The 26,917-nt window shown below is 39.3% G+C and overlaps 1 protein-coding gene across 1 annotated transcript in view; it reads left to right on the top strand.

Moving 5' to 3' along the window:
• Positions 1–26,917, top strand: part of SMPD3 (sphingomyelin phosphodiesterase 3) — a 101,735-nt gene that overhangs the window by 50,706 nt on the left and 24,112 nt on the right. The window contains exon 2 of the mRNA XM_068202783.1: positions 16,400–18,022. Within this exon, the coding sequence (XP_068058884.1) occupies positions 16,691–18,022 (1,332 nt within the window). The 5' untranslated portion in view covers positions 16,400–16,690. The remainder of the gene's footprint in view (positions 1–16,399; positions 18,023–26,917) is intronic.

Here is a 26,917-nt window from a genome sequence, read left to right on the forward strand (position 1 = left end):
TCTGGTTTAAAAACTGCCCTGTTGGAGAAAAAATTCTTGTTAGTATTTCCAGTGCAAGCACATAAAACAAAAAAAATCTGATAAACAATGCACACTCCTGAACATTTAAAAAAATGCTGAAGAGCATTTAACACAGAATTTCTGAGTGATATTGTAACAGCATTGTTCCTGTGAAAGGCAGCAATATCCTGCTGGTTAAATAAGCAGCATTACTGCTTTGTTGGGAGCTCCTTGCATTATTTTTATGAATATAATATTGCTTGCTTCTTTTTTGTTGCTTCTCAGTTTCCGTTGCTTTGCTATTTGCACGCAAAGGGTTATCTCTTGCTAAGTTCCCCTCTTCTGTCTGCAGGAGACAAGGAGCAGTTTCAAGAATCCCTTTGACATAATTTAGTAGATTGTGCTGAGTGCTAATGGTGTTTTAAATTTTATCTTCAGTATCTCAGGGTGTGATACGAAATATGAGCTGAAGGGTTTCAGCACACTCAGACTGAACAAACCTTCTCTGTTTAAAATGGAAAACTCACTCTGAGTGACTGAGAAGCACCTTTGAGCAGACAGAGCCCAGTCCCTAGGAGATAACGAGGCTGGGATAAGTTGACCCTAACATTTTTGTTTTCCCTCAGTAAGATAGAGAAAGAATTTGAAAGAATTAATTTCTTTTAATTCATTCTTCTATTTGCTGTATTCCCACGTGCAATTAGATAGAATTAATTTTGAAAGAGTCATTCTGGATCTCTGCATTTGCACAATGGTGTCTGCTCTTTTGGTAGCTGAACTGTCAGCTGGTTGCCTTTGCTGAGAAGCTGGTGAATGAGGGCTCAGTTACCGGGGGCATTATGAATCAAGGGATGATGCAATTCTACCTCAAGGGTCTGATCTTTCTGGGAATGCATTTCTAAGAAGACCTCAAAAATTTCAGACTGAAAGGTGAAGATTGCCCTACAAGAGACAAAGCCTAGCTGAAGGAATATGAGAAATAATTGTAGTCCTTACACAGCAGCAGGTAGCTTCTGCATGAATCTGTTTTCCCCTTAGCCCGTAGGTCATTGCAAGTGATGCTCTTCAATCTGTTTCTAATGACAATTCACTGGAGGATTCCAGTGTGGGTCTTTGCAGTGAAAAATAGGAATATGCTGAATGCTTCCAAATGGTTCTTTGGGGTATGTGCATTTATTTGCTTTGTCAGAATTTGTTTTGGGGGGTGGGAGTGAGAAGCTGAAAGTAGATAACAGTAGATGTCTTTAATGTGAAATAGTTATGGCTGCTGTGAGCTGCTGCTCTTGGTATGAGCCTTCTCTATGATCCAAGCATAGCATCTGTCTTCTCTGTATTCTGCATTTGCACTGACATAATGATTCTGAACTTGGGATCAATAAGCTGAGAGAATTAGTCATTATATATGAGTACTGTGTTTTTTACCAGGGAATTTAATCAGTAACACCATACACAATTAATTTGAACAAATCTCAGCAGGGTACAATGGGATCAGGGCAAGAATATATTCTTAACAGTCAGGCAACACCTACAATAACTGTTCAGATTAAAATTAGAATTTGAATTAAAATTCAAGTGATAGCCATTTGCCTTTAACGAATTTCTTGGAAATAATCACTGCTGAAGTACATATTAAGCCCTTTCATTAACCTCTAAAAGAATGCCTCTAAGTGTTGCTCCTTGGCTGAGATGTTAATATGCTAGTCATGCTGATGACCTGTTCTCAAAAGCTGAATTACCAGCTGCATTTGCATTGATCTACAGATGAAGAGTGCTATTTCAGAGCTATGGTGTTCTCCAGCCACAACTGTATGGAATTATTTGAGTGATAATAAAACAAACATTAATTATGTTGATGAAAATGCATCCATTTTTAATATGATGAGTATGAAATATATGATTTTATATATATGATGGGAAATCTTATACAATGAATAATAATTTTTTCATCAAAGGCACCAAAATAGACAGTTACTGCACTCATAAAAGGTTATAGGGAAGGGGTGAGACACAGGGCAAGAAATGGACTGATCTCAGTGGGGAGAGTTGCTTGAGTAGCACTGCGCAGCTGATTGTTGCCTCATGAAATAAAATTGCCTATTTTCAGAGGACAGCTTCTCTTCTGATATGCTGACTAGCTGAGCTTCACAGCTCATGGGTCCTGAGCAGGGAGGTGCCTCCCTAGCAAACCGTGCCCCAGTGCGAGGTGCACGGCAGCACAGAGCTCAGGCAGGACTGGCACAGGGGGCAGTGAGCCAGCAAGGGCACACAGAGGCTCAAAAGCTCCTGTAGGGCAGGTGGCAGATGCAGGAGCAGAACTTCACTCCGCTCTGTGTCTTTGCTCCTGCTGCTGGGAGGTTTCTGGATCCCTGTGTGTGCTTGTGTTGTGCACTGGGCAAGGAGGCAAAGCAGGGTCTGAGCTGGGACCGTGGGTGACGCAGATGTCAGAAATGGTGAAGCACACCTCAAGGTTTCTGGATCAGTGCTTTGTCCTGTGCTGTCTGCCATAACCTGGTCATTTCTCTGGCCATGATGTTTATCCTCCTGATACAAGAGAAGAAAATAATGCAAATTCTGTAAAGTGACAGTGTTGGGTTACTGTGGAGAGGTCACCCTTTGTTCTGGCCTGGCAGTCCAATTAATAGCAATGATGGAATTAACTGTCTCTTCGAGATGAGAACTAGTGATGAGACACATCTCTGATTCCTTCTTGTAATATTTCTCTTTAAATTTGCATATCTTGAAGGTAGGGTTTTAAGCCTAAAAGCAGGTAGAAGTGCTATGTTGAAAGCAGACATATGCTGTATAAAGACAAATAAGTAGAAACAAGGTGTATTAGCAGCACTCATATGTTTGTGTGGATTAAAAGAAAATCATGAAACAGAAAATGTTAAGCAGAGTTACAAAGAAAGGCATGTTGTAATATTTGGGCTTCCTTCTGTGTGAATGGCAAAGTATTTTGTTGGTGATTAGTTTTTACTTGTGTAGTTATACCTAACCTGCTCCTGTTGGGGGAATTTCCCTAAAGTAATAATAATAATAATTCATTTATACTCCCCAAATATGAAGAAATATAAATCATTCAAAGGATTTTTATAATGAAAAAAGGATGTGGTCACAGCCCATAGGGAAAAAGAAATGGGACAAATATGTTCAATACCTAGTAAATCACTAAAAACTAAGGCCAATAGGTTTGTCTCATAAAGCAAAACAGTTGAGTCACACATCTTGTGTCACGATTACTTTTAGTATTTGATGGGAAAGCTTCCTAGATTATCTATTTATAAATAAGATTTTTTTATTGTAAAACACGTCTGTAACGTCTGTCCTAGCCTCACCACATGAAACTGAAATGGCAGTAGATAACCCTCATCAGCTTCCAGCATTCTTGTATTAGGCATAGTATCAAATAATCCTCAACTGTTCCTCATTTAGTATTACTCAAGTCCTTTATTCTGAGATTTATCTTAAAATATAGCAATGGTACTGGTGAGTGTTAACCTGCTTTTTCAAATATTTTTCGAAACATATCCCAAGATTACAAAAGAAGGGTTTTCTTCTGCACCCCAGTGGGGAGGTTGCTCAGAAGGTCCATGTAGGGGTAGAAAAAAGAAAAAAAATTTAGAAAAATTAAAAATTACTTTTAGAAACTTCCCCTCGGAAAGCCAATAAACCTTTGAGTTATTCCAACTTTTCAAATATTATACTAAGCCCAACATAGTAGAGAAATGGCTTGGGTTGAGCTCTGTCCTGCAAAAAAATCACTGTCTGCACTGCCTGGAGTATTTTGGAGTTTGAAGTTCCTGATCTTTTTTCCTGTACCAAGTCAAGTTTTCCTTTGAAGTACTTCTTTCCCATGGCTGTTGCCACAAATAGATAGTTTGAGTTTCTTCAGAGGCTGACACTGATTGTAGCTGATTTTGGCATCCTTGAACAGCCACAGCTACAATCTGAGAAAGGGCTAGGCCTGGCTGGATTGCTTGTTGCAAAGCTGTTGTGTGGATTGGTGGGTATGAGCCCTTGTAGGTGGACTTGGTGAAGAACTTTCAAAATAGGCTCCTAACTTAACATACACTGGGAACTGTGAAGTATTTTACATAAAAAGTCATGTATAAATATGTGTTACATAACCACAGCAAGCAGCTGTGATGGCGCTTCTGAGGGGCCGAGGACAGGCAGCAGCCCACAGCCTGCCTGGAGACGTCAGTGTCAATTACAAAAGCAGTTGTTTCCCCAAAATTTGTTTGTCAGAGTTCTTGCAATTGAATAGAGGGATGAATGTGATAAAACAAGGCAGCTATTTGGTTTCCAAGAAATATTCACAAACATAGAATTAGTGCTTTTATTTGTTGTTGTTCTGCTTTGTTTTCAGATAATGCTGCAGCACAGAAAATAGTGGGTTGTAGAAAGTGCAAAATCATTTAAGATTTTATTTTATGTAGAAAATGGAAAATTATTTAAACCTGCATTTAAGTTACAGTTGCCTTCAAAGAGCACCTCTGATTCTGGAGGAGTGGGTTTGGAACGGAAGTGAATTTGCTTTCAATTTATTTCTATTCACGCCTTCCTTTCTTCTGTTAGTTGCTTATAATTTCATTGGTGTATCTACCAGCGGTGTCTATAAAACCAGGGTATGTTAATGGCATAATTAATATGCCAAGCAGCACATGAAGGCACCTTGACAGGTTTGTGGTTTACCAACAGTGGTTTTACAAGATTAGGCTGGAGCTCTCTGACTGCCTGACGTGAGTTGTTTACTCAGTCTCTCATAATGCTGAAAATCAAGTTGTTATCAGCTGAGTGAGCAGAAAGGTGTTACCATCTTCAGTGCTTACCAGTTGCGCTTCTTTGCCTTAGTGAGCCAGTCATAATTTTCAATTAGTTTAAGGATAATAAATTCAGAGAGCAATTTTGATATCAGCTACGAAATTACCTGTTTAAATGCTTAAGACAGTTGGAGATACAAAGGAAAAATTAGTCATACATAGGAAAAAAAAAAAACAGAACACAAACTTTTTAAAATTTAGAAGAAGAGATTTTTGTCTTTGGAAGGTTGAAATGACTGGATCTTGCAGGTAATGGCCTTACAGCTTTTGGGCAGTAGTCCAGTCTATCCCAACAGACCAGTAATCCTTTTAAGCAGAGTGATCAGAGTAACCAGCTGGCAGTGCCAGTGTTCTGTGCCAGCTCAGTGACCTCAGCCCAGGCCCTGACCAGCCTGATAGCCCTTACTACAAAATGCAGCAGCGATATTTAAGGGCTTTGTGGTGGTTTTGGCTGTAGGGTGAATGAATGTAGCTTGTAAATGAAAGCCTCCTGCTGCCTCAAAGGTGATTCATTTTAGAGTGGCTGTGAGGAGTGTGGAGTGTGCTGTTCCCCAGGTGTCTCTGTGATAGAACTCTGCCACTCACAGCTAAGGCAGCTATGTCTGCTGATCAGATTGCAAGTTGCTGTCCTTTTGTGTGAAAGGTTTGCTGTTTAATTGCATAGACATGAGTGATTTCTTGTCACCTGTAGCCAAGGCACAGTGGAATTTGAAGTTCTGCTGTGTTTGCTGCACAATATAGTTTTATGTCACTTACACAAGATCTCCTGATTTAGCAGCTTAACACCTGTCAGATTCATAGAACAAAGTCAGAATAAAAATTAATGTTCTCTTTTGTGAATTCTCTTCACTAGAGGTAATCCAAAGGCTTTATTTCTTCAGTTTTGCTGGTGCATTTACTGCACATAACAATAATTATCTGAGATAAAAATCTACTGTACTTTGACTCCCGTTGATAGTGAAGCTCATTACACCCCCATTATAATTATTACCCTCTTTATGTATACCTTGTTAAACACTTCAAAAGCTGGCATCCAGGGGATGCTGTTTTAAGAAACTATTTAAATGATCAGGATGAATTATGTAAGATATTAAAAGTACGTTCCTTCTACATCACTTCAAATCTTACAAAATTTGGGGTGCATAATAATCAGAATTATACAAATAATATTATTCTGTCTAACAGTTCTCTGACACTTCCCCAGTATGCATTTGCTTCACTAATGCAAATTTATCTCTGGGAGCAGTCCTACTAAAGGCAGTATAGGAGTAAAAGCCATGGCTAATAAGCAAAGGGTATCTCTGCCTGCAATACTCAAGTAAATGTATGTCCTGAAAAGTGTAGCACAGGCTAAGGGCAGCCAGCAGAAATAGAAATGCAACTGATGGCTAATAAGGATAATTACAAAAACCTCCAACCCCAAACATTTGTGTTTTATCAGTGAAGCTGTATCATTCAAGACATAGACTCTTGGCTCTTGGTACATGACAACTTCAGCTGTGAAGTGGGGATCAGTTAACCCAAAGCCACAGAGATTACCACTGTCAGAAATGTTGCTTTTCACAATTTACACCTTCTTCCTTGGCATTTCTTTGGCAACTGTTCTGTGACATGCAGGAGATAATGTAAACTTAGACTGAAATATGATTTTTATTTCTGTGCTGAAGAGCTTCACTTCCAAGAACACAGCATTCAATATATGAAAGCCTGCTTTTCTATTAAAGACAATTGAATTTTTAGAAATGTATTTCTGCTCTGCAAAATGACTCTTAAAAATTGAATTCTGAAGTGAATCATAGGGCAAAATGAGTTTATTTAATAGCAGGACAAGACTATGCTGGTTTGGAAAATGTAGCAAAAGTCTCTACAGTTTAGGCATTGCTATTGACACTTCTTCTGTGTGGATTCTGTGCTGTTTAGCAGTTGCATGAACCTGATAATTTACACAGATATTTTACATGCCTGAGGATGCTCTTTGTAAATAATGGACTGCAGAGTTAGTCCAAAGAACGAAACAGACTTGACAAATACATCAATGCAGGTCTTGTGAAACCAAACCCCTGTTTAACTGACTATGGTTAAATTGGTTGTGGAGACTTTACTAAAACCAACCTTTTAAAAATAGTTTGTTGTTTGTACTGTGAATATGCATCAGAGGTATGGTTAAAAAAAAGGCAATTTAAAACATTTTCTGACCATATTAGGACCAAATTTTAATGCACTTCATTTTTTACCCCCCTGGAATAGCAGTATCTATCCATAGTAATTTTTTGCTGAACCATTGTAACAGTAAAGCTTACCTGAGTGAGTAAAAGAAGCAATAAGATCTAGGATGTTTGCTTTGCATCCTAAAGCAAATACTGAGATCAAGTTGTTTATACTGGAGGTAGGCCCAGTCTATTTTGGAATCATCACTTCTGATTCTCTACAGTTGTGTTATTTGGACTGAGATCTTATTTAACTTGTCTTATATTCAAGTGTATGAAAAGATCATGCATGGAATGCCATGCATGAAAATCTAATCTGGAAATGCCACGCATTCGTGCACACAGCTTCTGGTTATTTATTAAGGAGCAGCTGTTTCAATTAAACATTTTACTTTTGGTCACAATAAAAAACTAGTAATAATTTGACTCAGTTGACATTTTTAAAAGCATATTAAATATTTAAACATTTTTTTTTCTGCTGATGGCTTAGAGAAGCATCTAGTTACTTCATTTGTTGGTGATCACATAGGAACACTGCAGAAGGTATTTTTAGATGTAAGCAAACACTCTGTCCCTCTTGCTTCTTCTGGATATAGGAAACTTTCTGATTTCATTCTAGTTCCAAGAGTAAATAAAAAATGGGGTGTAAAATGAAATATCTGTATATTGCTCTGATCTTTAAAAATGCATTTAATAACAGAAAAAAATGAAAAACATTTGCTGTATTTTTAAGGAAATAAAAGTCCACAGAATAGTGAGGTGAACTTTGTATCCCTATATGTATACCCCACTAAAGTAGCTGCTCATTTGCACTCATTCCTTGTTTTTATTTTAGATTTTTGCCAGATTCTGTTGCTGGGTTATGCTACTCTCTTGATTTAGAAGTGGTAGAATGTTGGGTACTTAGCATAGCTTCTCTTGTTTCTTTTCTAAATATGGACCACTTTGATTAAGAGCAGTACAATTTTGATATTTCAGGTGTGTTATGGATTAAACATGCATTTGTATACTACAAAAAACAAATTTACCCTTTATTCTTGTTTTTCCACAGAGATACAAAAGCTTCTGGCTCAGAAATAAGATTCCCCTCTCCCCATCCCACCTCAAATTTTGTGTTCACTTTTTTCTACCAAGTCCTTTCCCAACTCATGCAAAAAAGCAGTGATGTCTGAAGAGTAGCAATCTCTGAAACCTGGAACCTGAAATGTTGAAAATGTCGAGGCCTGAGCCAGGATCTGTTCTGCCAGCAGAAAATATGGGAGACTCTTGGGCAATTTAATGTAGAATGCCAGAAACCTGGTTCTTATCAGGCAATGTCAGAGAACTTCAAAGTTTGCTTTGTGGCTCAACATTGCTCCCTGTGCTGTAACAGTGAGGCATCCAGAACAGAGCATATCCTCAGTTTGTCAGGATGTCTTGGAAGGCGAAGAGGAAGGATCAGCATTTTCTGCGTAATGCAACGGTTAATAAAAAGTGAAGGAAATTTTAGGACAAGTGGGAAACATATTGCAGTCCTTCTGTTTTGCGTTCTTGTGAGAGTCAAAAAGATATTTTTCAAGAATGCCATTTTGGTGGCAAACATCTTTCAAAAAAACATCACAGGGTTGTGGCGTTCCACCCTGAAGGGAAGGGAAGCACCCAAGATTTGTATAAGCCCATGGTTGAAAAGGAACCACAAATGTCAGAGGCTTTTAAAAAGACAGTTTTATTGCTAAATTATACATTTGGCATGGAAATTGGTACGTTAGTCCCTTATCTTCTCATGTAAACACAGGGGTGGATTTTGAATAAAGGGTAGAGTGAAAGAGAGAGGGAGAGACAGAAAGATCACCAGTGCTGGCTCCAGCATTGATCCAGCACCCTGGGATGTGCACACCAGGGCTTTGTGGAGGTAGGTTTTTATAGCTAAGTTTTCCCTACCCTGGAGGTAACTTTCTCACTGTCTGTGCAAGCTGTTACAATGTGCAGTTCATCCTGCTTGGTGTGTCTGGAAATGGGTCAGAGCCCTTTGGGGGTCGGGGGTGGTCTTGTTTCCCCCTACTGAGCCGGCCTTTGGTCCATGTCTGCTTCTTGACCTCAATCCCATGGCTGTGCTATGCTGTGCTTATTCCCAGGACCCAGAGCAAGGACATTTGTCCCAGAAAAGTACTGCCCTACCTCCCTTGTGGCCCCTTCTCCAGCCCCATCCCGTTGTTTCTCTCAGCATGTCCTTGCCAGCGATCCTTGTTGGCTCAGTGGCTGTCGGTGTTTGAGACCGGCAGTCAGCCCCTTGCCCCCAGCCTTCTGCAGGGCTGTCTGTGCAGATGTGTAGCAGCAGAATGTGTGGTGAGTCGCTAGATTCTTGGCATGGGTCTTTTTAGGTGTCCCTGTTCTCCCAGAGCTGCCCAGCCTAACAAGGAGGAGCGTGTTACTGTGGAGTAGCCAGCAAAGCCTCGTAGTTAGAACAAGCCATGAGGCTTCCTGGAATAAACCTGGAAAAAACCTTCTCTCTGCTTTCTTAGGTGTGGTTTTAGGACAAGTCACCCCATAGATCTTGTGGTTTTAAATAATTCATTCTTGAGTATTTGAGAGATTAGTGGCTTTGTAATATCTGAGCTAAATTTAGCTATGCTTTATGTGAAGATGGCAACAAGTGTTCTTTTAGAGTGCTAAGTGATTGGATGGGATAATTTAAAAAAAATCACATATTGCTTTCTGTCTTTTTTATGTGTTACTCTGTAAGAAGAAAATATGAGAGGATTGGCACACTTAGTCTACCAGTGTATTGCAGTGACATGAATTTATAAATAAGTAAAATATTTTTGCTTGAATTTCCTATCACATTTGAAAAGCTGCAAGTGTCAAGTGCTCTGGGTTGGTTTTTATGTTGATGGGTTTTCTTTTTTTGTAATGAGAATTTTAATAGATGTGTGTTTGGCTGTATGAAAATGTGCAACAAAAGTACTCAGCCTTTCTTGGAGTTATTTGATTGTAAAAAGTTTGAGTTTGAATTCTTTCATTTTTGTCAGAGTGGCTTGACATAGAAGCAAGTTTTGGGGGAAGGACTTGGTATTTATGTGTTGAGTTTTTAGCAATGCTGGGATTTTTATGATTACCACCATACAATTAGATCTCTGGGTCCTGGGGAAATATGCCTTTGTCAGTAGAGCTAGAAACTGTGAGTTAAGGAGTCTAGTTTTGGGGTTTCCATGAAAACGTATCCAAGTTACAAAGGCTCTGCTTTTCCAATTTTCCATAAGTAAAACATGAATAAATGTACTTTAATTTTCTTTATAAGGTAGCTGTGTTTTAATTCAGGCACATTGTATTTTAATTTCCTTTATAAAGTATTTTCAGAATTGCAGGTAAGCATTTTTTATAGAGGAACAGATATTTATTGGCAGGAATTTGTCTTGGATTTACTGTAGGTTAAGGTAACTTTTCTTTGGCACCTTTACGAACAATTTCAAGAGTATAAAAATATCGACTCTGGGGAAAAATGATTACTTTATACTTCTACTGAGCTGTCATGGAGTAACCAGAAGCCTGGAGGCTGAAAGTGCTGCTTGAGAAAGTACAGCTTTTCGTTTTACAGGGAGTCTGTGCCCCTGATAATTTACGGGCAAGGCATGGCTGTAGTCAGACCTCTGTAGGATTTAGATGGTGAAAGATGAGTAGGGAAAATTTTATCTCCACTTCTGTCTTGTGCACCTAAAGCCAATATTGTTCCATCTCACTGGGTTTTGTTAAACAAACCATCTACAAGGATCAGATTTATTTAGCCATTATTGAATTACTCCAGCTCCTGTAAAATACGAGGCTAAAGCACACTAAAAGGTGATTTTTTAAATAGAGCCCATTCTGTTTCTATTGTATAAACAGAGCTTAGTGTCACAGATTCATATTTTTGTAGCCTGCAGTTGTCTCACTACTGAAGTTCACCAAATAAGGTCTCAAAACAGAGTGTTTAGCTTTCCAGGTGCTGAGTGAGATCACCAAGTGGTCAGATGAACTTTTTTTGTCTATATCTTGCCTGATAGCAAAGCTTTTCTGAAAACTTAGAGCCCTCTGTGTTTGCAGTTATTTTCCTCTATCAATATGCTATTGATTCTACTTCTTACCAGTTCCCAAGGCCATAAATAAGAATTGATAATTTGGAAATATGTGATTGTCCCCTGTAAAAGAAGAGACAGTTCTGCTGACTAGGAATTTTTTGGTATGAATTCTGAAGTAGTTTCTTTAACACTGCATTCAAATTTGTTTTGAAGTAATGTCCTTACAGATCAGAACTGACATTGGTTGCTGTTACTTAGTTTGCATAACCATGATATTTTTAGAGGCATTCGTGGCATTGGCCCCTCTAAAATACAACAGAAACTGTCAGTCTGCTTCTATTTCCACTGAAATAAAAATAATAGAAGAAAGTTTATGGAGTCCAGATTTTTAGATGAGTCTTCATGCCCTCCAGTGAAGTAGAACTAAATGCCCTTGTAAAAAGTTCCCACATGGTTTGTCTTTGATTAGTTAGCTGATGTTCACGGGCTGGCACTGGTGCACTCCCAGAATGCACAAAGCTTTGGAGGTGTATTTCAGAATTTGGAGCCGTGCTGGTGAAGTTTTCTGGGTTTGGGTCGGGTCTCCAGGGAGCAATTAGTACAGCTGGTGTGTAAACACAGCATTCACTGCTGGGAGGGCAGTTTGTATGTGTGGAGTAAAGAATAAACCTCTCCTAGGCTTTAGAGATGTGATGTGGCCCTTCTGCATTTATGACTCTGCATGTAAGTCTTGAGCAAGTACAATCTGTTGTGCCAGGGTAAACCCAGTGTTGCTTGCAGGAATATGAAAGCTGATTGTTTTCTGCAATAATGCATTCAGCTTCAATTTTTCATCAATTTTGAAAGAAAAAAGGGACAAAACTGACATGTTTTTAACATTTTTCAATGGGTTATAATTGTTAAGATCTTTTTTTAACCTGTGTTTCTAACACATTAGGATAATTGAATTTATACTTTTTTTTTTTAATTAAGTTTCAAACATAATGCAATTTATTTAGGTAGCAGAAGGTGTGTGGGTATTGTTTTTGGCCTAAGAATATGATCTGGGACTACCAAATTCAGATGATTTGCTTTTGGAAATGAGAATCTGTTGCCATGGCCCACATAACTGTAAAGCTCGGAGCAAGTTTTACCGTGTGATCACAAACAACTTTTCAGCACTTTGAGAGAAAAAGTTCCCATTTGGAGTGAGGAGGGACTTAGGGCACCAGGCCAGGCCAATTTCTCTGCACCTGCAGCCAAACTTTTGTCAGATGAAGGGGATGACTCCCACTCACACTGTCCTTTGGTGACCACAGGTGCCTTGGTCACTGCTCATCCAGCCCCAGCACTGAGTGACCAGTGGGCTCCTAGCCCTGGATCAGCTCCTTTAACCTGTGCTTAATAACAGCACCAAATCTCCTTCAATGTACAGCTTTTAGAGCCACTCAGAGAGAGGCATCACTGACATTCCAAGGACTCCTTAAGAAAATTTAGCCCAAGTGCTTGATCCCCCCTTGTGTAGAACACAGACTGCACCATCACAAGTCTGCTCCCTCAATATGCCAGCAGCTCCCTGGACTTGTAGGGGTGCTTGGGGTTGTTTTCTGCAGATGTGCTTAACTGCTGACATTTCTGCTATTCAGGGAGACTTGTAAATTCACACTTCTTAGTCTTTTAGTTTTTACAGGTTAGCTCAATTAAGTTAGACATCTTGTTTATACTGATTCTTGCCCGTTGGCTGCCTATGGGCAAAGAGACAAGCTGCAGAGCAGCCTGGCAGTGTTTGGTGACCTTCTTTAGAAAGGAGGAAGAGAGTTTAGGCAGAAACTGGTAAATTAACATTGCAATGGCAAGTCTGCAAAAACACTGTTCTCCTTCCCTTCTCCTCCTGCCAAATCCTTAGTTTGAATGGGTTCTGCTTTATTCATCAGTACCAGTGATTCACCAAATTCAGCTTCTCTTACCCAGAGAATCCATGTTTTTACTAAGTTTTTACAAAGATTTTCCTAAGCTGTAAATTGTTACTGATTTAAGTGGAAGTTAAGGTGAGCCAGTAAGTTCTACTTGAATTCCCTTAGCCTGCATTGTGAACTCCTTCATGGAATGAGTACCAGCCAGGATGACAAGGTTTCAGTTAAAACATCAGGCTGTGAAGTGGTCACAGGGGAACAAGAAAACATCTTCATTAGAGCCACTGACCCCTTGAGATGGCTGCATCTCTGTAATTACAGTCATGTAATCAAGCATGGAAAGCAGTTCACGTGGTTTTGGCCTTTTGCAGTAGGTTTTTTTCCAGAAGGTTAGTTAGCTGTTGAACTAGACTCTAATTAAAAGCATGTATAAGAATAATCAGCAGAACAACACTGAATAAAGGAAAGAAGTTTTTATGAAGTGTGTCTGGGAGGAAAACCAGATGAGAACAATGAGGAAAGCAAAAATTAAGTTGTGGTTTGTCTAATAAGCCTGAATGATGTGAGACCCTGAGTGAGAATTCCCTCAGTTACCTCAGATCTTCATTTCACCTGTGCTCAGTTACAAACACTAATTTTTGCTGTTTCACATGGTGTAGTGGGACCATTTTTGTAAGATTGTTTTCTCTGATTCAAATTACAATGACAATAAGTAAATCAAGGTAACAAAAAATCACAGCCTAAATAAACTGCTTTTCTAGAATTCATTTTTAGGTAAATATTGCTAGAATTTTAACTGGAAACCAACTGTCAGGATTCAAGAAACACTAGTTTTAATGTATATTTGTAAATTATTATGTGAAGTTACTCATAGGGTAACTTTCCAAATCTGTTAGCCACTGATCAGTATTTTTATCCTGTTTTTAAATAAATAACTGTTCTGCCAGTGATTTACTTATAGTTTTAAAAATACAGTTGACATTACTATCACCTTTGAAGAAATTTTACTTGTCTGAATTTGAAAGTGTATTTTAGTTTCTAAACAAAAGGAAGTTAAAACTTTTCTGACCATTTCTAGGCTGTTCTCATAACACTATTATTGCAAGATTTGTTGTTTTTCTTCTGTTTCTCCTATCACTTGTTCACTTGTATTGTCCTTTATTTAGTTTGCAAGCAATGCTGGAGGTAGAAACATCTCTTTTGATCTATGATGTCTCCATCATACTTCTGGGCATAATTATAATCATAAAAATCTTTGAAACCTTTCTGCCTGATGTCTTGCTATCACTAAAGTTGAGATGTTCTCTACTGCCACCATAAAAAAAATTAAATAAAATCTATTTTTAGCCTTCAAACACTCACAAAGTAATAAAAGCCACCAAACAACACCGCCGTTTACGTCTTTGTAGCATACAAAAATATCTGTTTCATCACAATATCTTAAATTCTCCCTTAATCTCCCAAACCCCTATGAATAAAGCATTGGATTACCAAGTAATACCCTTCATCACAAGGAATTAGGCACTTTAGCTTTAGGCTCCATCTAAACCGTTGCATTAGGAGAGATGTGACTGACGTCATGTTTTCCAAGTTCCCGTTGACTCACATGGTGCCTTCCCTCACCCCTTAAGATCTTGTTGAGATAAAATCTGTCTCTCATGACCTTCTTAATTCTCTTTTTTTGGGGTGGCTTTGAGGCACTAGCGTGCGTAGGATTTTCTAGCAAGGAGTAGGAAACTTAGTTCCTGTTTGTGTGCGTGCCAGTGAGTCTGTGCCAGAGCTTTGGCAAGCTTCGTGATTGCTTTCATCTGCAAGTTTAGTAAGTCACGATAATAATTTCCTTCCAAGAAGAGGGTTTTTAATTAGGACCTTGACGTGTCCATGTCTTCTGTCTGCAATATGCAAAAATTTAAAGGACATCCAGCTAATGATACCCTCTTCCCTTTTTTCCAGCCATTATATTTTAAAGCTTGCTGTGGTACCAGGGTTTTTGGACTTCTGTGACATGAGCTGTGGGAATTCTATTAGAATTCATGGAATAAAGTGCATGGAATACAGTTATTGCCTCCTCACTTCAGCAGGCTGGCAGTGAGAAATGCAGCTGGCACCTGGTCAAAAATCCTTCTGATTTTGAAAGATACTCTCCCTTTTTAAGACAGAGGAAGTGTAGGAGTCACCAATGTGGCCTTGAACCATCACACAGCCTTTAGTGTTTACAAAGAATCACGTTCTTGCTAAAAGTTGTTAAAACAAACCTCAGTCCAAACCAATTTGCTTCATGACATGTGCTGTGCAATCTTATCCCATGGAAAGATTTGTGATTGCATTAATTTTTCTTCCATTTTTACGAATACACAAGAGTATGTTGGATCTACAGTAAGCATGAATTCCTTTTCCATAGTATGTCTCCACAATCTGGATAATTGCTTTTGTGAAGCTGTTTTAGTTGGGTGTTTTATGGTTTGCTGGACAGCTTTATCTTGTAGATAGATTATTGATACTGCAATCCATAATAGATCTGGCAAGAGTTGTATTGAATTGATTTTTTTTTTTTTTTTACTTCAGGACATCACCAAGCAGGCACTGACTGCTCTAACTACAAAACTGTCCCTTGGTTTCATGTTCCCCAGGGGGCTGTAACATCCTGTCATCTTATGCTCAAGGAAACACCTATTGAAGACCTAATTAGGCAATTTTTTGTGGATCCATTGACTTTTGCATTTTCTTCTGGTCTGTTATTTTTAAAATAGTAAAAGTCAAATACTGTGCAACACTGCTACACCTTTCACCAGGAAGGCTGTCAGCCTGGAAGCTGGAATGTAAGGCTTGCAGTCTGTCCTCACTTCACAGATCCAAACACGTTCTGTTTACCCTTGGCACTGCTGTAAACAAGAATCTTTCTGGTCTGCTGAGTGATTATGTAAATGGGGCTTTTATAAAGCATTATAAGCACCCAGTAGAACAGAATAACTTCTTTAGAATTTTTTCTTTTCTAATGGTAATTACATAATTGGATAGGTTTTAGGTTATTTTTTTCCTATCTGATGTGTAGGTTCCAGAGTCACTTTTTGAGCATTTTTACTGAAGGATCCTAAAAATCATCCAGGAAAACAAATCTGCCAGGCTCCCCCCTATTATCAACATCCCAAAATGCCTTTGGCACTGAGTAAATGCCAAGCATTTGTTATTTGGCACTTGACTTGTCCCTTATTTCTTTGAACTCAAACATGTTGCATAAGATTGGTGAAGTTATACTGAGCTAATAATTGAAAAAAAAAACCAAAAAAACGCCCAAATCCTCCCCTGATCCAACCTTTCAAATTTCCATCTAAATACACTATATGTAATAAGCCTTTAATTGTTGTGAGAAAAACTCAATCTGCTTTAAACTTCCAATAAATGTTACTTAAACTTCCAATATGTTTTGTCTTTTGTTTCTGCAGGTTTCTGTTTTGCCTCTGGAGAGTTTCACTATGGCAGCCCCCAATGAACAATGACATCCTTTGACAAATACAGATGCCAAAAAGCCAGACGAAAACAGTGGCCTTGTTTCATTTTTACTCCAACACAGTGAAATGGTGCTCTTAAAATTTTGTTATTGACTCTCACTGGAAAAAAACAACAATCTCCTGACCAGGCCTTTTTTCCCCCAGCCCTCTCCCAGTGTTCTTATGGATGCTTGACACAGTGACATCATGTAGTAGGCCCTGAAGTGTTGTCATAACTGAGTTGCAATGGTTTTATACACTTCTCCATTTCCCAACAGCTTTCTGTCAGTTCTGCATTCTTTTTCCTGGGGCCTGATTTTCCCATGTTACTGGCTAGCAGACAGGCTCGTGGGCTCTTTTGTTCCAACCACCTATGAAAAACGTCAAAGAGCAGATGACCCATGCTATTTTCATGCACTCTGCATCATTATTACCACTCCCATCTACCTGGCACTCTTGGTGGCCTCTCTTCCTTTTGCTCTGATTGGCTTCTTGCTCTGGTCCCCGCTGCAGTCAGCCAGAAGGCCCTATATCTACTCCAGGCTGAAAGACAAGAACCACACCAATGGAGCCACACTGCTCACTGAATGGAAGGCTGCAGGGAGTGGGAAAAGCTTCTGCTTTGGCAGTGCCAATGTTTGCCTGCTGCCCGATTCTCTGGCAAGATTCAATAACGTTTTCAATACACAGGCCAGGGCTAAAGAGATTGGCAGGAGGATCCGAAATGGGGCGAGCAGGCCACAGATTAAAATATACATAGATTCTCCTACCAACACATCCATCAGTGCAGCCAGCTTCAGCAGCCTGGTCTCCCCCCAGGCTGGAGATAACCGTACTGTTAATGCTGGCATCAAAAGGACAACATCAATGGAGTACAAAGGAGACAATTGTGGCTCAAACAACGGCGAGGAGAACAGAGAAGATAAAGGTGGAAGTGGAGAGCCACACGAGGGAGAAGAAAACACTTGCATTGTCCGTATCAATGGAGAGGAGAATGGCCACATGTCAGACACAGAAACAGACACCGTCAACGGCCAGGCTCGTGCCAGTGGCCCAGCAGAGCCCTCACTGGAAGGTGATGCAGAGGTGTCAAAAACACCAAACCACAAACAGAAGGAAGGAGATTCTGGGAGTTTAGACAGCTGCTCTGCCTCACGAGAGTCCCTAGTCAAAGTCCGTGTTGGAGATGGTACAGTGGACCAAAGCACTGTCAACAACAAGCTTCTCTACAAAGCTTCAATCATGAAGAAGACTTCAGTGCGGAAAAAGAAACACACAGATGAGACCTTTGACCATGAGATCTCTGCTTTCTTCCCTGCCAACCTGGACTTTCTGTGCTTGCAGGAAGTGTTTGACAAAAGAGCTGCGGAGAAATTGAAAGAGCAGCTCCATCACTATTTTGAATACATCGTCTATGATGTTGGGGTCTACAGCTGCCATGGCTGCTGTAGCTTTAAGTTTGTGAACAGTGGTCTACTTTTTGCCAGCCGCTATCCTGTTATGGATGCTGCCTATCACTGTTACCCCAATGGAAGAGGAATGGACTCCTTGGCTTCCAAGGGAGCCTTGTTTCTCAAGGTAAGAGCCTTTTTGAAGCTGTATTGACTCTGTATATGTGGCAAGTTATAAAGTTACATTATTTTCTCATTTCTTGCGACCTCAACAGAGGCAATATTAAGATTTAGATTTCCCGATATAACCTAATGGGTTATAGATACAATTTTTATGGGATTTGTAGCCTGAATTCTGTGTTAAAATGATGGATGTGTCTGACACAATGAGGAACTTTTGAGGGTAGAACTCAAGTATAATTTCAAGACTCAAAATCTGAAATTATTTTCATGATATTTAAATTTCTTTCTTTACAGAAATCTCTGCAAGAAAATGCATAAATTCTAAGCCTCATAACATGAGTACACTACAATGAGCATCACTGTTGGAAACCAGCTTGTGCTCGTTTTGTGTTTGTCTGGCAATCAAAAGACAATCAAATGTCTAAATGTCAGTATAATAAAGCTGAAACAATTGCAGTGAAATGTATGGCTACTCTGCTCTCTTGCTTGTAAAAGAATTAGTAAGGAGAGATATTAAGAAGAATAAACAAGACAAACGTGCCTGGGACACTGGGGAGCACAGGGCTTTTTTGCATTATTAACACAGTTTACATAAATTAACTAATGGAAGAGAGAGCAGGAAGCCTGGGGTTGTATGTCTGTAAATCATGAAAAGCACATAGTCTGCATTTGCTTTTCCAAGACTTAATGGCTGTTCATGCTTAACTCTTGGGAGTATCTGGCTGTGCTATTTCTAACCTGGAAAGTGGGCTTTTCTAATTTGAGATTAATCAAAAACCAGAAATTTTTGCCACAGATCCAAGTCTGTAGACTCAAACCTAGAAAGATCTGAAAATGTCTGGAATACTGAATTTCAGATTTTGTGATTTAGTCACAGTTTGGAATGGGTTTAACTAACTAAATCCTGAGCTTCTTTTCTAACCTTGGCAAAGTACATCAGATGCTCAAATTATATGTACTTTCTAGTCACAAGTCCTCAACAGAAGCCATTAACAGCCATTAAGGATATGGATTGTGAATAAGGATCAGTGGGAGGCTTTGTACTCCATTTGTAGTTTTTAACCAAAGCAAAAACTTTTTGTACTATGACTTGTGTTAAGAAAACCCCCAAATATTAGAATTTTGGTTCTAATAATAGTTCAGTATTTCATGTATATTGACAGAAACAAAAGCCAATCCCTATCTGAATACAGGTTTCCAAAAACTGGGTCCAAGCTCTCTATGTTGCACTCTTATGTGTTTATAAACAGCAACAATTTATTTTTCATCACAAATTGCTGCAAGCAAAAAATAAATACAGATCTTGTGCAGTATAAATATTTCTGGGGTTACAAAGACTACCCTTGAACATATGCATATATTGGGGATTAAGAGATTAAAACCAATCTGTTTTTAACTGCCCGTTGCTGAGTCATTGATTTGCCACCCTGCTAGGAAGGCTGCAATGTCTCCGTTTCTCTAGCAGAAAATTAAGCCTCTTTTCAAGATTCCACTGGGAAGATGAACTTAATTATGGATCCAAGTTGTTAAATAATGCTACAGTTGAGCAGGGAATTGAGGCCAATTATGATAAAGTTCCAAAGATGACTCCATTCTTTTGAATATTACAGAGTTCTGCCCAGCCATAAGACTGTTTTCCCCCCTGTCTGTGTCATTCTGATATACTTTTTTTCATACCTAAAATATTTTTCATTCTGAGTTAAGTCTATCTTAACATGAATTTACTTTTTCTCTTAATTGTACATTAACTGACCAATTGTGCATTGGTCATTTTTTTGATGACAGCAACAACATAGAGTAGGAATAATTATTTAATTTTGTCTTTGAAATAAAGTAGGTTTAGAGGCTGTTTTTCTTGATGTGGTGCTTAGTTAGCAACTGGGTGGGTGTGGACTCCAGAGACAAAAACTTACATGCAGTAAGTAAAAGCCTGGTTGTTTTTGAAGTCAGCAGGAATCAGTGCAGTAGCTTCAGAAGCCTCGAGCTCTTCCACTGGGGCAGCAGGAAGCTGGCAGAGGGTGTCAGAGCTCTGGGTGGCAGGTGTTGTTCTGGGCAGCATTCTGCCATCCCAAGGGACAGCTTATCTCCCTGCTTCCAGGTGGGCCTTTTACTGGCCCTTACAGAATTTTGAATGTCCATAATACCAGCCAGTCCTTCACAGAGTTTCTCTGGTTTTAAAGAAAGTGAGAGATCCTTGCAGAACAGGAGTGTCCCAACGGCTTCCCACTCCTTAGGGACATGGAGTTGAGCCTCTGTCCTATGCAAGCCCTGGGCTTTTAAGTTCCTGACTCCTGTGGAATGCAGTGTTCCCATTTCTGAAGGAGAAAAGGCATCAATTGAGTTTTGTTTTGGAAAGATACTTGTGAAGACTGTTCCCCTTGCACAGCTTCCATCTCTGAGTAAAGGAGCAGCTGCTCTTTGTGCTGGTTAAAAGCCAAAAGTTGTGCAAAGAAATTGAGGGGAGAAGGCTCATATGTTTTGAAAATATGGATAAAGCCAGTTAATGCTCCCACTCATGGGGAGGATGAAGCCTTTATTCCAGTTATTCTGAACCTTAAGAAACACCCAACATCTAAATTCAGAAGAACGTTCAGAGAAAGAATCTAATTATTTTTTAGTAAGTATGATTGTCTCCTTACTACAAATAGAACTGTTAGAGAGATAAAGATCTCAGAACTAAATATTTAAAGAAAGTTGAAATAATTTGAAAATTACAAAACTGCTTTGGGGGACTCTGACACAAAACAGATCCCTACTGCCCTGGTACAAGTGTTTTGCACATTTTTTCATGTTGGCATGGGTTCTGTTTCCAGTGAATAAGAAATGATTTTCCATTGCCCTTGTCTTCCCTGACCTGTCTTTACTATCTAGATTGTAAAGTTCAGGTAGTGATTTGGGAGGATTTGAGAGATTTGCTTAGTCATACAAAATTATTTTACCTGAGAGACTTAGAGAGCTCAAGGATTATTATTAGTAGCTGTAATAACAATCAGCTCTTACCTACTGCTTTTCATTCCTACGTCTCAGAGTGCATAATGAAGAAAGGTCAATATCTGCTTAATAGAAGGAGAAACTGAAATACAGGAAGGTAAAGTGATTTGATTGTGGCTTAACACCTAGGGTGTCACAACAAAGGAGCCAAGTTGGAAGTAAATTACAGAGGCTTTTAGCACAGTTTCATGCTACCTAACAGCTATCTGGAGACTCATGCAAAGGAAGTCTGCCTCTGTTCTCCTCCTAAGGATGTCTGCCACCTTTCATGGCATTTTCCTGCTGGCATTTTCCTGACAGAGATCAGACTGGTTTTTCCTCCTGTAGAGGCTGGTTCTTTCCAGGTCAGATGAAGACATGAGCATGACGTAGTTGTGAGGAGCCATTGTGTGAAGTCCATTTTCTGCAAAGAGGAATAATTTGCATTTGGCACTTGGAACTCTTCAGACTCTATCAGTGCTTTTTGTCTCCAATCTGAGGGTTTTATTGGGATGTAAGAAAAACACGATCACAGAAAAAAATACCCTATACGAAGGGAGGAAATGTCACATCCAAGTGACAGTTTCATGTCTGAAGTGTTAAACCATTGTTCCTAGTTACCACTAAAGACTCGGAGGAGAAGTTAGCAAATACATAAATCAGCCAATCCATTTTCATACTTTGACAGTCTGGGCCCTTGGGAGACTCTGCCGAGACTCTCTGTTCTAGCGTGGCATTTCACATTAATTTAAAATGCCAAAGAGAAGAGCCCTGGAGTCACTTTGTAGGTTTTATAACTTCCATTGTCTCTGCTGCTGCTCAGCTGCAGACAGAGCTGGGAAGTGGGCCTGGCACAGCCCCTGTGCTGGTGACTGGTGCTGAAAAGGCTTGGACAGGTGGCTGGTGGCTTGGGAAAGGTGGCTTGGACAGGTCTGCCTGGAGCGTGGTGCAGACTGCAGTGGTCTCAGCTCCTCTGCAGCTGCAGCTTTGGCACACACATGATGTTAATGCACTGTAGTTTTGATGGATTTAAAGGGAGTTATAAAATGCCCATCCTTTTCAGAAACTGGATGTTGATTTTACAAATCAACATTGTCAAATCCAGTTTAAAAGGTGTCAATGAGTGCTGAGCAGAAACTGTGTAATGTACCACCTCTCTGTAATTTACTAGACGGTTTAAAAATCCCTATTTAGACAGAGGATCTAGTGTGGAGCCTTGGTTACCCTGTCCCAAGGATGCTGTGTAAGTTTTGGACAGTAGTGGAAAACAAAACTGGAAAGCATCCATGACTTGACCCGGTGAGTTTGTCCATATTTTTCCAGTGTAGCAATCTAATAAAAACTCATTTTTGCTGACAAATTTCACCTCTCTTATCCTTAAATTGTAATAGATGTAACAGTAATGTAAATCTAAGCTATCCAAGAGCTGTAGATGCCCAGTCAGAGCAGGGAGGTGAGTGAAAGGGGCATCATTCTCAAAATAGCTGTTGACTGAGAGAGAGGTTTTGGAGGCTTCTTCCTCCCAGTGGGACTGGGAGATACAGAAGTATGGTGTATAGAAGGCTGTGCTTCCTACTGTTCCTAGTAGGAAACTATTCTGGGTTTTGGCATCTGCCAAAAAAGTCAATTTTAGCAAAAAGAAGAATTCTAAGTAAAAACAGAGTATGTGAGCATAATGCAAAACTGCAGTCTGATGTGGGAAGTTTGAACAGTTAATGGTATTCTTCAAAATCAAAAGGAAAAAGAACGTCTTGTGGATTTTGCTAGATTTCTGGAAGAAGTTGTGTTTAATTAATATTAATTCCTAAGGTTATTAACAGATTTACTTTTCAAAATCTCTGAAAATGAAGGCTGTTCTCAGGGAGTACAGTAATTGTGCAGAGAGCGTGTTATTATTCATTGCTTAAAGGAAACCTAGCAACCTTTGCTCTGTGTGCAAAGCTCAACTTGTTTTCCAAAGAGCTGATATGGTGGTAACAGATGGTAGAAGGAGCAGCAGCTCTGATTGCAGAACTGTTTTGAAGTACATTTTTTACTGTTTTATCCTCTCAAGGAGCCTGCTTTGTGTGAGAAAATGAGGGTTCCCTGAATTTACCTCTGTGATTCTCCTTTCTGGTATTTCTGATGCAGATGCATTTCACTTGGGTCATTTGAGCTGCCTTTGCTGTCCCAAGCCAGCCCATGTGAGCTGTGCCTGGAGTGAAGGGGCAGCTGCTGCAGTTCCACACTGGGTTGAGGGGAAGATTTTGGAGCTCAGGATTGCACAGGAAAGGGGAATGGTTCCTTTCTGACCCCATTAAAAGAACACCTAGAGTTTCCAGTGGTTAGATTTTCTTGTCCTTGATCAGTTGTCCAGTACCTACAGTTATCCCAAGATGTATAAAAGAAATGTCTAGTGCTGCTCATGAATTTGTTTAGATGACTCTAAAGCTGTGCCATTTAAGGCAGGAGGGTAACCTAAACATTTCCCACATGCTGAGTTTCTGCTGTAAAATGTTAATGCAGGAATTGGATGGAGTCCAATAAACTGAGACTTTTTTAAAAAAATAAGAAAAAAAAAGACTCTACCATGTACTGTACCATGTTCCTTTACTTTGATATAATTAATGTTATTAATCATGGTCTTTTTCCCCTTCATAATGGGGATAAATAACAACTGTTGTGCAGAATGAAATACAGATTTGAGAAAATGTGAGTTGTGGGCTTTCTCCTCTTCAGAAGAGGAAGTGCCCTTCATTTGTGGCACCAATTTACAGCCACTTTCCCTCATATATGCACTTTATGAAGCTTTGCCAAATAACAAATTCTCTGAGTCCATGGAACAGTAATTGTTACACATGCCAGGTGGGAAAAAATAGGATTCTGAAATAATCAAGTGCAAATGTAGCTAGAAAGAATTGCAGAGCACCACACAATTTTGAGCTGACTTCTATAATATTTTAAACTTCTTTAATATACTTTAAAAACACGTTTATTATAATAAATTAGGGATTTAACTGATTTTTCTTCTTTAGAAGCTGCTATATATTTCTGAATGCAAAAGGCAGAGCTGTTAAAGGACAGAAAATAAGATAGATATTTTTGCACCATGGTTAAGCCAACCAAAAATACATCTTTCTTGGGAGCTATGACTGATCTAAGTCATCTCTATGGGACAGGAATGTTTGAAGTGGGAATGGGAGTAGCTGCAATTTCTCCTTGGCATCTTCTCTTAACAGTAACAGGAATGAGGACTGGGACAGTTTTGCTGTTCCAGTTAGGTTCTTAATGCTGCCTCTCCTGCTTGTATTGGAAATTTGCTGAAGTGGGCAAAAAGTCCAGGAGTAGTGGATTTGGAAGATTACAGAAATGTTGTACTGGAAAGAAAACAAATCATGTTTTCTATTTCTTTCTTTTCCCTTCCTCACTGTTAGCTCGTTATAATTGCATTGCATTACATAATGACATCCCCACTGCAGTGGAACAGGGAGGCACAGAGCAGATCTCAGGGCACCAACCCCTCCGTGTGTGTGGAGATGTCACTCCTTGTGCATGAACACCTGCTTTATCACGGCAATTCTGTTGGATCTCAGGCTCTTTTAAGGGAGCTTCCCTTGAACTTAAACAATATTGGCTACATATGGCAAAATGAATATTTCTGTGGGAGTAAGTCACTGTCACATCGACTGTAAATTCTGTTTCTGTGCCCTGCACTTACTCTCTGTCTGAGGTGTTTTATTTCCAACACAAAGAGATATTCCAGGCCCCTGTGCAGATGATGTTCTTTACAAATGCCATGTTCAAACTTATGTTTTTAGGAAGAGAGGTTTTTTTTCCTCCCCAGAGCATGCAGAGGTCCTTTCAGCCTGGTTAGTTTTTTTTCATAATATGTCCATCATTAGTGTGGTTCCTGCCATGACTGTGGATTCATTTCCTGTAGAGTTCTGTACTTTGGTGACTTATCCTCTTCAGAAGAGCAATGCAGGGAGCAGTACTATGATTACATTTATTTCAGTGGCAAAATTGACACCTCCATGGTCACCTAAGTGGATGAAATGGAAGGTTTTGCTCATTTACAGCCCAAGATGTGATTAAACTACAATGGTTGAGGCTGGAGCTGGGTTGTGGAGATCCCAATTTACCTGAAGAAGTCTCAGTGTTACAGGCAGGTTATTTACCTTTCCCAGCTCTGGCTTTATTGGCCTCATGGAGATTCTGGACTGACAGACTTTGTGAAGAACTATTTCCATGAGTATACCAAAATTTTAGCTCTTGTCTGGTTTGCATACCAGGATTTACTCCCCCTGAAGGGAGAGGCAATCTCATATGGTTGAACTTGTATGTAAATAACTCCTTTGTTTTGAAGGGTACAAATTTAAGAAACTATTTTATTTTTTAACGGCTCCCTCCTGGCAATGTGAAGCTTCTAGAAAATGTCACTAAAGATTCAGTTCTCCTCATAACAAATGTTTTGGGTTTATGTACATATTATTGGTCAGTATTTGAGACTCGAGATTGGTTCTTTAATCAAGTGAGATTTCTCATGCACAATTCAAATTTTTAATTAAAGAGCATTTCCTTCAAAACACTTGATGATTTACTAACACAGCAATGACCTGTCTGAGGCTGTTTTTCAAGGTGGTAAAGAAATGCCCCACTACTGAAGTAGCATTCTCATGGGTTTTGTTTAAGTAACTGTTGATGCTTTTCTTGACATCCAGATGTGATAGGATTGTTTTGCACTGCTGGAACAGAGGTGTGTAAATATAAACTCTTAAGAGACAAGGTATTTGTCAAGTTTGCAGCTTTGTATACTTACTGTGCTAGCATATGGGAAACATGAGATGTGCAAGATTTTCCAGTTAGCCCAGGAAATTCCCATGATAGTAAGCAGTGTGATTAGATTTCAAGTTATTTTCCCTTGCTGTAGCTCTAAAATTTCAGTTCTTGGTACTCATAAGGTTTTTTCCCTGTCAACAAGAATTTTTCTGCCATAACCTTGCTGCCTTGATTTCTTTCATGAGCCATTTATTACCTGATATCAGTCTCAGTGGAGGACAGACCACTCCTCAGGTAGGACAAGCTTTTGCAAAACAATTCTAGGAATATCCCCGGTCTTGCACAGCACAGCACAGTCCCAGCGTGGTGTCTCCAACAGATTGTACTAATGTGCTGTGGCATTGAGATGAAATCTTTTAATAAAATGTGCTTGATGTCAAGTACTTTTGTGTGCTTGACACAGCCAGTACTTGGAAAACAAAAATTCAGAGTGGTCAGTTTTGCACTTACTTATTTCATTTGCAGGTAGGGGACAAATATAATTATGCAGCAGCAGAAAATGACATTTTGGATTCCAAACACACCCTCAGTAGGATTTCCCCCTTAAGGGAAAAATTCTCTTTCCCATCTATAATCAGCTTTTTATGCCCCCCTCCGAAGAGCAAGCAAAATGTAATGGTCAGTGGTGTAATAGGGATCTGAATCCACTCTTAGCTTCTCAATGTTTGGCTAATTTGATTATTGCAAATCTAGCGAGAATTGGAATAAATTTTGCATATATCAGCATAATTGTGAAAAAGGCTAATTTTTTATGTGAAAATTATATAACTGGACACTTTATTAAACCACAAATAGGTTCTGTCAGTTTTAATTTTACCTCTAGATTTTATCACATACCTTTTTTCTCCTGTGATAATTTTAAAATAAATATTTTAAAACATTGGGACCTTATATTTAGATATTTTCTTCCTGTACATTTCCATACACAAAGAAGAATGGTTCATGGCACAACCAAGACTGTATGATGGTTTTTAGAAAGCAGTGCCTGAAGTAGGTCCCTGCAGAAGGATGATTCAATAAATGTGTTATTGACACACAGCTACCAGTGCAGAGCAGCTGAGGTGAGCTAAAGTCAGGCTTATGGTGACAGAGCCACTCTGGCTTATTTGTT

Source organism: Anomalospiza imberbis, chromosome 12 (genome assembly GCF_031753505.1).
Source record: "Anomalospiza imberbis isolate Cuckoo-Finch-1a 21T00152 chromosome 12, ASM3175350v1, whole genome shotgun sequence".
NCBI lineage: Eukaryota > Metazoa > Chordata > Aves > Passeriformes > Viduidae > Anomalospiza > Anomalospiza imberbis.